This window comes from Procambarus clarkii, chromosome 56, assembly GCF_040958095.1.
Source record: "Procambarus clarkii isolate CNS0578487 chromosome 56, FALCON_Pclarkii_2.0, whole genome shotgun sequence".
NCBI lineage: Eukaryota > Metazoa > Arthropoda > Malacostraca > Decapoda > Cambaridae > Procambarus > Procambarus clarkii.
In genome coordinates, this window is record NC_091205.1 from 15,595,628 (window position 1) to 15,611,965 (window position 16,338).

Genomic DNA, 16,338 nt, shown 5'->3' on the forward strand with positions numbered 1-16,338 from the left:
GGTCCGTCCTGGACCATGAATCGACTTGAGAATGGTCCAGGACGGACCGAAACGTCGTCGTCCCTTCAATTTCTAGTGTGTGGTCTGGTCAACATACTTCAGCCACGTTATTGTGACTCATCGCCTGCATGATGATAAGAATGTTTTTTTTTTATTATTATTAATAAATGAGGTACATCTGCATTAGTGCAGCTACCCTAGACTATATGAAGTGGAGTACAGTGTGTCAAAAAAGCTAACTAGGTGATGTTTAAAAAAATCCCCATCACACAGGATGGTTAGTCATACAGAGGCATGTGATAAGCGGTCTGCACTGGCAGACTCCGGATGTATTTTGAGGATATCATCAACACAAGATTGAATAAGGTAGCAGTGGTAATACAAGGCCCCATCTCGCAGGATGGTTAGTCATACAGAGTCATGTGTTTAGTAGCCTGTAAGGCGGGTCCAACAACTCTGGTCCAACTCTGCGGACTCCGTCTGTATGTTTTCAGTATGTTTGTATAGTGGCGGCCGTTCCCTGTTAACAGTGGCTGCCGTCCCCTGTTAACAGTGGCTGCCGTCCCCTGTTAACAGTGGCTGCCGTCCCCTGTTAACAGTGGCTGCTGGCGTTGAGGGCTCCACGCCAGCATGTGTGGATGTGGAAGGTTGAGGGTAATTAGTGGACCAGTGGTGGCTGTGTGTGTGTGTGTGTGTGTGTGTGTGTGTGTGTGTGTGTGTGTGTGTGTGTGTGTGTGTGTGTGTGTGTGTGTGTGGGAACTGCACCATTGTCCAACACGTGACTAATTACACACCGCGGCTCCCTCGTCGTTATCACCTATGTGGGACTGGGTCATTCTTGCCCACACTGCTCTGCCCCACATGGGTCCACCTGGGCCCACCTGTCATCTTGGCCCACCTGTCACCTGGGCCCACCTGGGCCCCCTGTCACTTGGGCCCACCTGTCACCTTGGCCCACCTTGGCCCACCTGTCACCTGGGCCCACCTTGGCCCACCTGTCACCTGGGCCCACCTGTCACCTAGGCCCACCTGTCACCTTGGCCCACCTGTCATCTCATCTGGGCCTCCCTGTCACCTGGGCCCACCTGTCACCTGGGCCCACCTGTCACCTGGGCCCACCTTGGCCCACCTGTCACCTGGGCCCACCTGTCACCTGGGCCCACCTGTCACCTGGGCCCACCTTGGCCCACCTGTCATCTCATCTGGGCCCACCTCACCTCCCAAGAGATTGTTTCAGACGCAAAAACTCTCCCGCTGTTTGTCTTGAAATTCTAATTATAACTTTTAATGAGTTTTCTTCATCTCTCGTAGACAAGTGTCCGAGATTTGTGGACGGATGTTATGCGCGCGTGTAGCGGACGTGTGTCGGGGCGCGAACCCCTGTCGCTGTCGCTGCCAGCCGCCAGTTCGAATCCCTCGTCTTTCGCGGGGACTCGACCCGTTAATCGTGGACCCGTGTACGGTCCCTGTTAGTAACAGCTGCACTATGGGAGTAACAGCTGTACTATGGGAGTAACAGCTGCACTATGGGAGTAACAGCAGCACTATGGGAGTAACAGCAGCACTATGGGAGTAACAGCAGCACTATGGGAGTAACAGCTGCACTATGGGAGTAACAGCAGCACTATGGGAGTAACAGCAGCACTATGGGAGTAACAGCTGCACTATGGGAGTAACAGCTGCACTATGGGAGTAACAGCTGCACTATGGGAGTAACAGCAGCACTATGGGAGTAACAGCAGCACTATGGGAGTAACAGCTGCACTATGGGAGTAACAGCAGCACTATGGGAGTAACAGCTGCACTATGGGAGTAACAGCTGCACTATGGGAGTAACAGCAGCACTATGGGAGTAACAGCAGCACTATGGGAGTAACAGCTGCACTATGGGAGTAACAGCAGCACTATGGGAGTAACAGCAGCACTATGGGAGTAACAACTTCACTATGGGAGTAACAGCAGCACTATGGGAGTAACAACTGCACTATGGGAGTAACAGCAGCACTATGGGAGTAACAACTGCACTATGGGAGTAACAGCTGCACTATGGGAGTAACAGCTGCACTATGGGAGTAACAGCAGCACTATGGGAGTAACAACTGCACTATGGGAGTAACAACTGCACTATGGGAGTAACAGCAGCACTATGGGAGTAACAACTGCACTATGGGAGTAACAGCTGCACTATGGGAGTAACAGCAGCACTATGGGAGTAACAACTGCACTATGGGAGTAACAACTGCACTATGGGAGTAACAGCAGCACTATGGGAGTAACAACTGCACTATGGGAGTAACAGCTGCACTATGGGAGTAACAGCTGCACTATGGGAGTAACAGCAGCACTATGGGAGTAACAACTGCACTATGGGAGTAACAACTGCACTATGGGAGTAACAGCAGCACTATGGGAGTAACAACTGCACTATGGGAGTAACAGCTGCACTATGGGAGTAACAGCTGCACTATGGGAGTAACAGCAGCACTATGGGAGTAACAACTGCACTATGGGAGTAACAGCTGCACTATGGGAGTAACAGCAGCACTATGGGAGTAACAGCAGCACTATGGGAGTAACAGCTGCACTATGGGAGTAACAGCTGCACTATGGGAGTAACAGCACCACTATGGGAGTAACAGCAGCACTATGGGAGTAACAGCTGCACTATGGGAGTAACAGCTGCACTATGGGAGTAACAGCAGCACTATGGGAGTAACAGCAGCACTATGGGAGTAACAGCACCACTATGGGAGTAACAGCACCACTATGGGAGTAACAGCTGCACTATGGGAGTAACAGCAGCACTATGGGAGTAACAGCAGCACTATGGGAGTAACAGCAGCACTATGGGAGTAACAGCTGCACTATGGGAGTAACAGCAGCACTATGGGAGTAACAGCTGCACTATGGCAGTAACTAGACATCTGGTACATGTACCATATTTCAAATATGTCAAATATGTCAAATTCAAATAGATTCAAATCTCAAAGTCAAATAGATTTTGAGTAACAGTTAAAATTCCCATTTTTTTTGTTATTTTCAACTTATCACAATAAAATATGACAATAAAGATAATAAATAAATGATACTTTCCTGTCGATTGTAAAAATCTCATTTAAATTCCTTAATATTAATAACTTGAAGAGGAAAATTTAATAAAACCTAATTGGCCTGAGGGAGTGTTTTGTGGCCGGAGTGGAGGTATTACCTCATGAAACTGGACACGATTGGGCACCACCAGAAGAGTGGGGGGGGGGGTGGGGGGGTCCTGTGGGGCCGGGAGCCTCCTAACCCCCTCCAGAACCCCCCTCCCCCCTCTAGAACCCCTTCTTCCCCTCTAGAACTACTTTATTTACCCCTATTTTATCCACCCCCACAATTCTCCACTCCTCGTTACTGGTAATATTGTCATTGATGGCAACTGTCTACAGATCAGTGTGTGTGTGTGTGTGTGTGTGTGTGTGTGTGTGTGTGTGTGTGTGTGTGTGTGTGTGTGTGTGTGTGTGTGTGTGTGTGTGTGTGTGTGTGTGTATGTGTGTGTGCAGGATCGAGCTTCAGCTCGTGGACCCCGCCTTTCTATTGCCGCTGGATAGTGTAATGACTCCTGACCTATTTTCCCTTTCATATTTACATTTTAAAAATTGTGAGGGGAGTGTGCTTCACTAATTTGTTGCTCTAGTTCATTCCATTTATCACTACTTTTACGCTAACAAATGAACTTTTCTAACATCTCTATGACTCATCTGAGTCCTCCGTGTGTGTGTGGGGGGGGGTCGTTAAGCCCCCTGGTGAGTCCCCCCCGTGTGTGGGGGGTTGTTAAGCCCCTGGTGAGTCTCCCCCCCCCACGTGTTTGGGGGGTCGTTAAGCCCCTGATGAGTCCCCCCCCCCCTCCCTCGTATGTGCAAACTTAGCGATAGTTTCTCAGGTTAGGAGATCAAAGACAAGCTCAAGGCTTTTATTACTGGGTATGTGATAGTTAAGAGCCTGCCAGAGTGAGGGGGGGAAGTGAGGGGGTAGAGTGAGGGTGAGAGAGAGTGAGGGAGAGGTGAGAGATTATGAAGGAGACAATGAGTGAGAGAGAGGCAGTGTTGATCAAGCGACGGTTACAATGAGGGATAATGAGGGGAAAGATGAGGATGGATGATGAATATGAGAGTGAGTAGAAGAAGGATGAGGGGGGGGGTGAGAGCGCCGCAGAGTAAGAGTGAGGGAGAGGGAGACACAGTGAGGGAGAATGAGATAGTGAGAGTTATAATAGCAAAACAATGAGATAAAAACGACATCATCTTCACCCTGAATTTACACACACACACACACACACACACACACACACACACACACACACACACACACACACACACACACACACACACACACACACACACACACACACACACACACACACACACACACTAAGTGCCCCCTGTAATACAAGCAATTGAAAAGCCATTATCAGCCTAGCCATTCCAACTACGCCGTCCCACCCAATCAAAACCTTCCATTTAATTCCGATCTGAAGGGGGGGGGGAGGAAGGGAGGGCAATATTTACATGGTCATTAGCGCTTCTAAACTACTTGATGTTGATGGGATTATCGCCTCTAAGGCCACTACACAGGGATTTATAAGCCTCCCCCCATGTCGACTTGTGGCGGGAGATGTGACTGGGTGTATGGGGTAAGGTTTGTATCTTAGTGTGGTGTATCTTAGTGTGGTGTATCTTAGTGTGGTGTATCTTAGTGTGGTGTATCTTAGTGTGGTGTATCTTAGTGTGGTGTATCTTAGTGTGGTGTATCTTAGTGTGGTGTATGGAAGGGTGGTATTCACGAATATACACTCACGAATTCTTACGAACTACACCTCCCTACACACACATAAGTGTTGTGTGGAAAACTAGGTTGTTGGACTGAAGGCCTAACAACCTTTGTAAGGTTATTAAGGCCTCCACAACAGTTTACTCAAGTTTACTGCAGTTCTCAATATAGTCCACAACTATAGTAAACTCATAGTGTATATACACCGTGAAGCTGGGTAGACTGTATACATGTAGCCCTTTGAAGTAGAGTACTGTTGTAAACTCATAACTACTATGTAGAGTACTGTTGTAACCTCATAACCACTATGTAGAGTACTGTTGTAACCTCATAACCACTATGTAGAGTACTGTTGTAAACTCATAACCACTATGTAGAGTACTGTTGTAAACTGGAGGTGTTAAGTCCACTTATTACTTCATAACAAATCCGCCAGGATTGACGGAACACTTAAGAGCTCTGCACCTCGTATCTCAGTCATGGTGGCCTTGGTCGGTATTTACTAAACAGTTTACGAGCTCGGAAGCGCTACGAAGTCTGTCCCCCCATAATAACCTCACCTTGAGGACAACCCTCGTAGCGTCTTACGAGGTTGTAAACTTACGACCTCGTAAACTGCGTATTGTAAACAATACGGAGATACGAGGTCTGGATTACATCAAGAGGGGGGGGGGGGGGTCAGAGGTTGGGGGTCAATAGAGTACTTACTCTGTGCTTGTCGATGTGGAGGGGTCGCAAGTTGGGGTCAAAGAGCAGAGTACTGGGGTCCAGGTTGACGGGGGACTGGCGGCGTCCATGGGTGCATAGCGACCATTCTGGGTTGATCAGACCCCAGAACTGTGGACCTGGGGGGAGATGAGCAGTGTTGGGGTGAGTGTGGTAGGGGGGGGAGTGTGTTGGGGGGAGTGTGGTGGGGGGGAGTGTGTTGGGGGTGAGCGTGTTGGGGGGAGTGTGTTGGGGAGTGAGTGTGTTGGGGGGGGGGGGAGTGTGGTGAGGGGAGTGTGTTGGGGGGTGTGGTGGGGGAAGAGTGGTGGGGGGGGGCGGGAGGAGAGGGAGGGTGAGTGTGGTGGATCAGGCATGGTGAATCACACACACACACACACACACACACACACACACACACACACACACACACACACACACACACACACACACACACACACACACACACACACACACACACACACATATATACACCCTCTGGGAGATCACTTACATATATCAGAAACAGTATAGGTCCAAGGACTGGGTCCCGCAGGGGTCAGTCCTTGAATCTATACTGTTTCTGATATATGTAAATGATCTCCCAGAGGGTATAGACTCGTTTCTCTCATTGTTTGTTGATGATGCAAAAATTATGAGGTGGATTGAAACAGAGGATGATAGTAGGAGGCTACAAGATGACCTAGACAGACTGAGTGAATGGTCCAACAAATGGCTGTTGAAGTTCAACCCAAGTAAATGCAAATTAATGAAACTAGGCGATGGAAACAGGAGGCCAGACACAGGATACAAAATAGGAGATGAACTACTTAATGAAACGGACAGAGAAAGATCTAGGAGTTGATATCACACCAAACCTGTCTCCTGAAGCCCACATAAAAAGAATAACGTCTGCGGCATATGCGAGGCTGGCTAACATCAGAACAGCGTTCAGGAACCTGTGTAAGGAATCATTCAGAATCTTGTACACCACATATGTAAGACCAATCCTGGAGTATGCGGCCCCAGCATGGAGCCCGTATCTAGTCAAGCACAAAACGAAGCTGGAGAAACTTCAGAGGTATGCCATTAGGCTAGTCCCAGAACTAAGAGGCATGAGTTACGAAGAAAGGCTGCGGGAAATGCACCTTTCTACACTAGAAGACAGAAGAGTAAGAGGAGACATGATCACTACCTACAAAATCCTCATGGGAATTGACAGGGTAGACGAGGGTAAACTATTCAACACTGGTGGTACGCGAACAAGGGGACACAGGTGGAAACTGAGTGCCCAAATGAGCCACAGAGATATTAGAAAGAACTTTTTTAGTGTCAGAGTGGTTGACAAATGGAATGCATTAGGCAGTGATGTGGTGGAGGCTGACTCCATACACAGTTTCAAGTGTAGATATGATAGAGCCCAATAGGCTCAGGAACCTGTACACCTGTTGATTGACAGTTGAGAGGCGGGACCAAAGAGCCAGAGCTCAACCCCCGCAAGCACAACTAGGTGAGTACACACACACACACACACACACACACAAACACACACACACACACACAAACACACACACACACACACACAAACACACACAGTGCGAGGATAAATGAGCTCCTTGGGGGGAAGGGATGTACAATGTGAGAATAAACTAAGGAACTTGGCAGCACAGAGCGTGATGGAAGATATCACGAAATACACAAACATGATATCTCATGCTATCCTGTGTGAATCATGAGATATCATGAATCATGATATCTCACGATACATAAAATGAACACACTCCCAAAACACCTGCACACGAACCCTAAGACAAGGAGAAAAACAGCAACAATTCACGGTATCTTGAAGGAGAAAGAAGGAGATAGCAAGTCGGGAATAAGTGCATAGAGAGAGAATAACAGAATAAAACAGTCTGCGCTGCAGAAAACGGAGAAATACATATGCGAAGGGTTAGAACAAAATGCATAACATTAAAAAAGGACAGTTTGGAACTTAGGCACAAATGGAAACTTTTGTGCTACAGTGAAGAATACACCACACTATAACACCACACTTCACCACATAACACCACACTTCACCACATAACACCACACTTCACCACATAACACCACACTTCACCACATAACACCACACTTCACCACATAACACCACACTACACACACAACACCACACTACACATACACCATAACAAAAGTTCTATTGAATGGTAAGATCATTTAGGTTATAAGCTGTCTTATTTCAAACCGTAAACACGACAAAATTTATTTCTTAAAATAAATCTAAGCAAGTACGGGTTACGTCTATCATACCTCAGAGTGTCTACTAATCTTATGCCTTGTGTATAACCGATACCCACTGACCACCCAGCGAGTATATTACAGTCCTGAGCGTGAACTAAAATTTACGCTAAAATCTACAGTAAACTAGTAAATTGATAAGCTGATTAAACCCCTTGATAATACATATAAATACTATTCAGGGGATAGAAATAGCCTAAGCTAATCTATCCCTTTGAGATGTATTTTTTATTTTTGTCTGAATAAATATACTTCAATAGTGTTCACTCCCCGGCTGCTTGTAATCGGAAATGACTGCGGCACTACAGCGAGACAAGTTGAGGGGATGAAGGGCATATCATGCCCCCTGGCCACAAATGTTTGAATGTTTGGAGCCTGTGGTGGAAACAGTGTAGTGGAGGCGATTATGTTCCCAGCGAGAGATGTGTCCCATTAGCTCGTTGGCCAGGCAGCAAAAAACCCCACATGGAAATCCTAGTTTTTATACAGTTTAAAGTCGTATAAAATTAATGTATTTTTTTAATACAAAAATAATACAATTAAATTTAATTGTTAAATAATAATACAAATCGTAAGATTATATATATTATTGATAATAACCTGGTGAACTAATTGGAAATATGGCGTTATTACTATGGTAGTAATTTTGTTCATAGGCCACACTTGTCGCGTGTTAGTCTTGAATCACTCCCAGCACACACTCCCAGCACACACTCACTACACTCCCAGCACACACTCCCAGCACACACTCCCAGCACACACTCACTACACTCCCAGCACACACTCCCAGCACACACTCACTACACTCCCAGCACACACTCCCAGCACACACTCACCACACTCCCAGCACACACTCACCACACTCCCAGCACACACTCCCAGCACACACTCACCACACTCCCAGCACACACTCCTAGCACACACTCACCACACTCCCAGCACACACTCACCACACTCCCAGCACACACACTTAGCTCACTGCGTGCAACAGTAGGGAGGAACTTACCAGAGATGCCGTCGTAAGTCCACCACTTGCCCCAGTCCCAGCTGACGCCCAGACCCCCTGTAACAAAAAAATACGTTGATTATGGTCCTGTGTATATCATACACCATATATGTATATATATATATATATATATATATATATATATATATATATATATATATATATATATATATATATATATTCACATATATGATGATGGTGAGTATTAGGCTGTTTTAATTATCTTTATTCTTATGTATTAATGTTCTTGAAATTTTGTGAACCCTCTTATTAGTGTATAAGCATTTATGAATACAGTTTTTGAATTCTAATTTGAGTTATATTCATCCAGGCTAGGTGAGTACACACACATACACACACAAACACACACACACACACACACACACACACACACACACACACACACACACACACACACACACACACACACACACACACACACACACACACACACACCTACACACACACACACACACACACACACACACACACACACACACACACATACACACACACACACACACACACACACACACACACACACACACACACACACACACACACACACACACACACACACACACACACACACACACACACTGTCCGTTCCGAGACAATATTAACTGCAATATTTTAATAGAGAGGAACGTGTCGTATCTCTGAGCGGGATGAGGAACGGCCCGACCCAACATTTTTCTCTATGTTTTCAATTACGGCGGCGTCTTTATGCCATTATGTGTGATGCATTGGTCGGGATTACCCGCCTCTTGTGTCCCCTGAACCTTGGTCTGACTCTTGGTGTGGGCTCTCTAGCTCTCTCTCTCTCTCTCTCTCTCTCTCTCTCTCTCTCTCTCTCTCTCTCTCTCTCTCTCTCTCTCTCTCTCTCTCTCTCTCTCTCTCTCTCTCTCTCTCTCTCTCTCGCTCTCTCGCTCTCTCTCGCTCTCTCTCGCTCTCTCTCGCTCTCTCTCGCTCTCTCTCGCTCTCTCTCGCTCTCTCTCTCTCTCTCTCTCTCTCTCTCTCTCTCTCTCTCTCTCTCTCTCTCTCTCTCTCTCTCTCTCTCTCTCTCTCTCTCTCTCTCTCTCGCTCTCGCTCTCTCTACGCTCCTCAACCTTCATGCCAATCCCTTAAAAAGCATTAAATCCCCCCCGTATCAAGGCGAGGACATGAAATCTCCCAAGAAGGCAGGCGATCAAGGTATCCGGATTACAAAAACACCTGCGAGACTGCCTGAAGGATTGCTGCAACTCGTGACTACTATGCGAACCCGAGGCGGGTCGACCTGCACCTGGCAGGCGCAGCTGCAGTAACACCTGCAGCAGCAGCAGCAGTAGCAGCAGCTGCAGCAGCAGGGGCAGCAGGAGCAGGAAGTGCTGATAACACAGAAACTCTCTTAAGATCCGGATTTAAAGTTGATTCGAACTTGCGTGTTAAGGGTGTTTTTAAATTGATTTATATATTTTTACAATGGCTTACACCTCCTGCACTTGATGGTCGGCCAAGGAAAACACCTGCTGGAGGCCCCGGGGAACACCTGCTGGAGGCCCCGGGGAACACCTGCTGGAGGCCCCGGGGAACACCTGCTGGAGGCCCCGGGGAACACCTGCTGGAGGCCCCGGGGAACACCTGCTGGAGGCCCCGGGGAACACCTGCTGGAGGCCCCGGGGAACACCTGCTGGAGGCCCCGGGGAACACCTGCTGGAGGCCCCGGGGAACACCTGCTGGAGGCCCCCGGGGAACACCTGCTGGAGGCCCCGGGGAACACCTGCTGGAGGCCCCGGTAAACACCTGCTGGAGACCCCGGGGAACACCTGCTGGAGGCCCTGGGAAACACCTGCTAGAGGCCCCGGGGAACACCTGCTGGAGGCCCTGGGAAACACCTGCTGGAGGCCCCGGGAACACCTGCTGTAGGACCCATGAAACACCTGCTGGAGGCCCCGGGAAACACCTGCTGTAGGACCCATGAAACACCTGCTGGAGGCCCCGGGAAACACCTGCTGGAGGCCCCGGTAAACACCTGCTGGAGACCCCGTGAAACACCTGCTGGAGGACCCAGGAAACAACTGCTGAAGGCCCCGGGGAACACCTGCTGATAGCTAGGGGGGGGGGGCAACAACTGCAGCAGCTTCTTTGATAAGAAGCTAACTACCAACTAACAACGTTACCTGATAACGTTAGAGAAAAACGTTTACAATATAAGACTTTTAAAGACTTTTTCTCTCACACATCTTAAACCAACTCATTTTTTTTCAATCAGAGTCTGATGTCTGTTTTTCACTCAGGAGGTGATATGTTTTTTTATTCTTAAATTGATGAGTTTTTCACTCATAAGATGGTGAGGTTTTCATTTATAGGCTGATGATGAGTTTTTCACTGAGTGTGATGAGTTTTTCACTGAGTGTGATGAGTTTTTCACTGAGTGATGAGTTTTTCACTGAGTGATGAGTTTTTCACTGAGTGTGGTGAGTTTTTCACTGAGTGATGAGTTTTTCACTGTGATGAGTTTTTCACTGAGTGATGAGTTTTTCACTGAGTGTGATGAGTTTTTCACTGAGTGTGATGAGTTTTTCACTCATAGGGTGATGAGATTTTACTCAGTGAGTGAACTGTTTTAAAGAATAGAATATTTAGTACGATGAATTGAAGAGTAAAGAATGCATTTTGTTCCCATCTCTCACAGTGTTATATAGTCTTACCTAATGCTTAACTACCTTAAACTAGTCTAACTTGACTCACTACAGTCTTACCCATCAAGTTAGTCTGATGACCTAGTTATCTCGCGCTCAACCAAATCGCTTACTCAAGTTGCAACTCAAGAAAGAAATAGAAAACTTATCATCAAAGAAAAACACGTAAATACACATTCCTATTCAGCAAGAAAATTAGAATAAGAAAAACAAGAAACTTTGCAAGAAAAATTGACTTATAATGTGATCAGTCTGGTGAGTTTTAATGTGTGTTTGTGTCACCAGATCGCGTTTTTAACGAGGCACCTTTCACCTCGGATAATTAACTATTTGTTATTAAAAAAAAGGAAAATTGCTGTTATAATTTACACTACTTCAAACAAAAATTAAAATAATTTTAAGCGAACATCACAAAAGAGGTGCTCTATTATGGCTGCTCGTTTGGTGTTTTTTTCTGTGGGAAATTTAAGATTTTTTGGGGTGAGTTTATATTTATTAGTGCTTAAAAAACATTGTTTTCTCAAAACTAAAGTTTCTACTGGTTGTTAGAAAACGTGAATTTCTATATTGTATTTCATTGTCAAGGAGAATAGCTTTGTTATTTTATAGGATCTAAGTCCTCTTGTAGATGGTCCTCTTGTAGATGGTCCTCTTGTAGATGGTCCTCTTGTAGATGGTCCTCTTGTAGATGGTTCTCTTGTAGATGGTCCTCTTGTAGATGGTTCTCTTGTAGATGGTCCTCTTGTAGATGGTCCTCTTGTAGATGGTCCTCTTGTAGATGGTCCTCTTGTAGATGGTCCTCTTGTAGATGGTCCTCTTGTAGATGGTCCTCTTGTAGATGGTCCTCTTGTAGATGGTCCTCTTGTAGATGGTCCTCTTGTAGATGGTCCTCTTGTAGATGGTCCTCTTGTAGATGGTTCTCTTGTAGATGCTCCTCTTGTAGATGCTCCTCTTGTAGATGGTCCTTTTGTAGATGGTCCTCTTGTAGATGGTCCTCTTGTAGATGGTCCTCTTGTAGATGCTCGTCTTGTAGATGGTCCTCTTGTAGATGGTCCTCTTGTAGATGGTCCTCTTGTAGATGGTCCTCTTGTAGATGCTCCTCTTGTAGATGCTCCTCTTGTAGATGGTCCTCTTGTAGATGCTCCTCTTGTAGATGGTCCTCTTCTAGATGGTCCTCTTGTAGATGGTCCTCTTGTAGATGCTCCTCTTGTAGATGGTCCTCTTGTAGATGGTCCTCTTCTCTTCCTTCTTCATAGTCCTCTTACTACCTCAATTCATCAATAATCTCTCATGACCTGTTATGCCTACTCTTTATATCTTAAATATCCTCTTAAAATTCCTCTTTGCATAATTACCTCTGAATTACCTAAAGCAACACAAATATGAAATGCAATTAACCTTCCCAAGCCCAGGTTGACCGGAGATGACCTCCCATAACCCCGGCCGCCGCAGCTAGTGAAACAATTATTTGGGAAACACTGGCCTGGTCCCTCTGCCTATTGGGTTTGTTTATATAACAGCCACAGATTGTGCACTTTGCCTTTTATTTTGTTCGTGGCGCCATTATTTGGCTTTATTAACTCATTATCATTTATATTTGTATTGGTTTTATCAGGACTTATTTGTGTTTGATATATGTATATGCGGAAATATAGGCATTTTCCGCATAAAATGATCAGTGTTTTGTGATCGTCAATTGCATATATGTATATATATATATATATATATATATATATATATATATATATATATATATAATATATATATATATATATATATATATATATATATATATATATATATATATATATATATATATATATATATATATATATATATTGATGAGTAGAAAACCCTGATGTACTTGGGACATTGGTAATGTTATTGGATTGATGGTTGTTAATCTGTTAATGACATTGTTATAACATTAAAACATAAATGAATCCGCCCCCCCCCCCTTCCCATGGTTCCAATAACACCAAGAGGTAATTGAGTCATTACGCAGCTTTCAGTGGGCTGAATGTGTAAAGACTTCATAACATTAAAATTGGAGGAGGTGGGTGGTATAAGGCCAAGAATTAGCTACTGTCCTCTAAGGTCGCCTGAGCCATAAAGCGCGATGGGAAATTTAGCTTTTAATAACCAAGTACTAAAAGATGTTTCCGATTTAGCGTTTGGCAACCCTTACACAGTGTTGCCACATGTGCTTGCTCGTGCTCTCAATTTGGAGCACTTGTGCAAATAACGACTAACAGAGAAGAGACTAGCTTCTAATATACATAATATTTTTTCTTACAAATTAACAGTATTGGGTTAATATTAATGTAAATTTATGAGAGAATACAGAAGGTAAAATTTGGCGATTGGGCAGACCTGCAAGATGACTAGCGCTGGCGGCCGTAAGAGGTGAAGACTTTTCCAGCTAACTTTTAATGGCAGACTATTTTTGCGGAAATTGTTTAAAATTGTAGAGAAACAGCCCAAGTTATGAGTTGTGACGACAAGGACGAGGCTAAACCACTGAGGACCGGCTATTCTTGACAGGATTTTCTTTCGTTGACCGGCAGTTGGCCGGGTACGACACGCTCCGAGCACTGGGGCTCTAGGCATAAATCCCACTTATTCAAAAACATTTAAATACAGGGCGGGAAAATGGTGAGAAAGTAGACATGCGTTAAAATGAATGAAATTACCTTCTAGATATGACTTGGAGTCGTCGCTATTGGATGGGATTTTTAAATATTACATGCGTGGTGGGCGGAGCTAACGGTTTTATACCAGCTTTCAACGGTGTGTGGGTGTAGCCCCCCGCCCTCAGTGTGTTGTGGTGGTGTGTGGGTGTAGCCGCCCACCATCAGTGTGTTGTGGGTGTAGCCGCCCACCATCAGTGTGTTGTGGTGGTGTGTGGGTGTAGCCGCCCGCCCTCAGTGTGTTGTTGGTGGTGTGTGTGGGTGTAGCCGCCCACCCTCAGTGTGTTGTTGGTGGTGTGTGGGTGTAGCCGCCCACCCTCAGTGTGTTGTGGTGGTGTGTGTGGGTGTAGCCGCCCGCCCTCAGTGTGTTGTTGGTGGTGTGTGGGTGTAGCCGCCCACCCTCAGTGTGTTGTGGTGGTGTGTGTGGGTGTAGCCGCCCGCCCTCAGTGTGTTGTTGGTGGTGTGTGGGTGTAGCCGCCCACCCTCAGTGTGTTGTGGTGGTGTGTGGGTGTAGCCGCCCGCTCTCAGTGTGTTGTTGGTGGTGTGTGTGGGTGTAGCCGCCCACCCTCAGTGTGTTGTTGGTGGTGTGTGTGGGTGTAGCCGCCCACCCTCAGTGTGTTGTGGTGGTGTGTGTGGGTGTAGCCGCCCGCCCTCAGTGTGTTGTGGTGGTGTGTGGGTGTAGCCGCCCACCCTCAGTGTGTTGTGGTGGTGTGTGGGTGTAGCCGCCCGCCCTCAGTGTGTTGTGGTGGTGTGTGGGTGTAGCCGCCCGCCCTCAGTGTGTTGTGGTGGTGTGTGGGTGTAGCCGCCCGCCCTCAGTGTGTTGTGGTGGTGTGTGGGTGTAGCCGCCCGCCCTCAGTGTGTTGTGGTGGTGTGTGGGTGTAGCCGCCCGCCCTCAGTGTGTTGTGGTGGTGTGTGTGGGTGTAGCCGTCCACCCTCAGTGTGTTGTGGTGGTGTGTGTGGGTGTAGCCGCCCGCCCTCAGTGTGTTGTGGGCGGTGTGTGTGGGTGTAGCCGCCCGCCCTCAGTGTGTTGTTGGTGGTGTGTGTGGGTGTAGCCGCCCACCCTCAGTGTGTTGTGGGCGGTGTGTGTGGGTGTAGCCGCCCACCTTCAGTATGTTGTGGGCGGTGTGTGTGGGTGTAGCCGCCCGCCCTCAGTGTGTTGTGGGCGGTGTGTGTGGGTGTAGCCGCCCACCCTCAGTGTACTGTGGGCGGCGTGTGGGTGTAGCCGCCCACCCTCAGTGTACTGTGGGCGGCGTGTGGGTGTAGCCGCCCACCCTCAGTGTACTGTGGGCGGCGTGTGGGTGTAGCCGCCCACCTGCCTGCTATTCTCTCACACAAAGACAGATAAAACAAATAAAGCTTGTGACTGTATTTTTATTTACTCTTTGTGCCTGCGGGACCGAGCTGTTAGCTCTTGGACTCCGCCTTTATGTCCGTCGCCTGATACGCACGCACACACACACACACACACACACACACACACACACACACACACACACACACACACACACACACACACACACACACACACACACACACACACACACACACACACACACACACACACACACACACGCACACACACACAATATGCAGGACTGCATATTTTTGGATTGCCAGAAAGCCTTTGAAACAGTACCCCATAGGAGACTAGTGCACAAGCTGGAAATGCAGGCAGGAGTGAAAGGGAAGGTATTCCACTGGATAAGGGAGTATCTAAGCAACAGAAGACAGCGAGTCACTGTGAGGGGTGAGGTCACAGAGCGGTGAGGCGTCACCCGTGGAGTCCCACAGGGATCAGTCCTTGGACCTATACTGTTCCTGATATATGCAAATTATATCCCAGAGGGTATAGAATCGTTCCTCTCAATGTTTGCTGATGATGCAAAAATTATGAGAAGGATTAAGACGGAGGATGATAGTTTGAGACTACAAGATGATCTAAACAAACTGAATAAATGGTCCAACACATGGCTACTAAAGGTCAACCCGAGTAAATGTAAGGTCATGAAATTAGGCGATGGAAACAGGAGGCCAGACACAGAATACTAAATGGGAGATGAACTCCCCTACGAAAAAGGACAGAGAGAAAGATCTAGGAGTTGCTATCACACCAAACCTGTCTCCTGAAGCCCACATAAAAAGAATA

General features: G+C 46.9%; 1 protein-coding gene across 1 annotated transcript in view; it reads right to left on the bottom strand.

The window, feature by feature from the left end:
* The window catches only part of LOC138353089 (carbonic anhydrase-related protein 10-like), a gene marked incomplete in the record, with an annotated part of 89,705 nt that overhangs the window by 33,477 nt on the left and 39,890 nt on the right, over window positions 1-16,338 (bottom strand). The window contains 2 exon segments of the mRNA XM_069305754.1: window positions 5,521-5,657; window positions 8,819-8,875. Of these exon segments, the coding sequence (XP_069161855.1) occupies window positions 5,521-5,657; window positions 8,819-8,875 (194 nt within the window).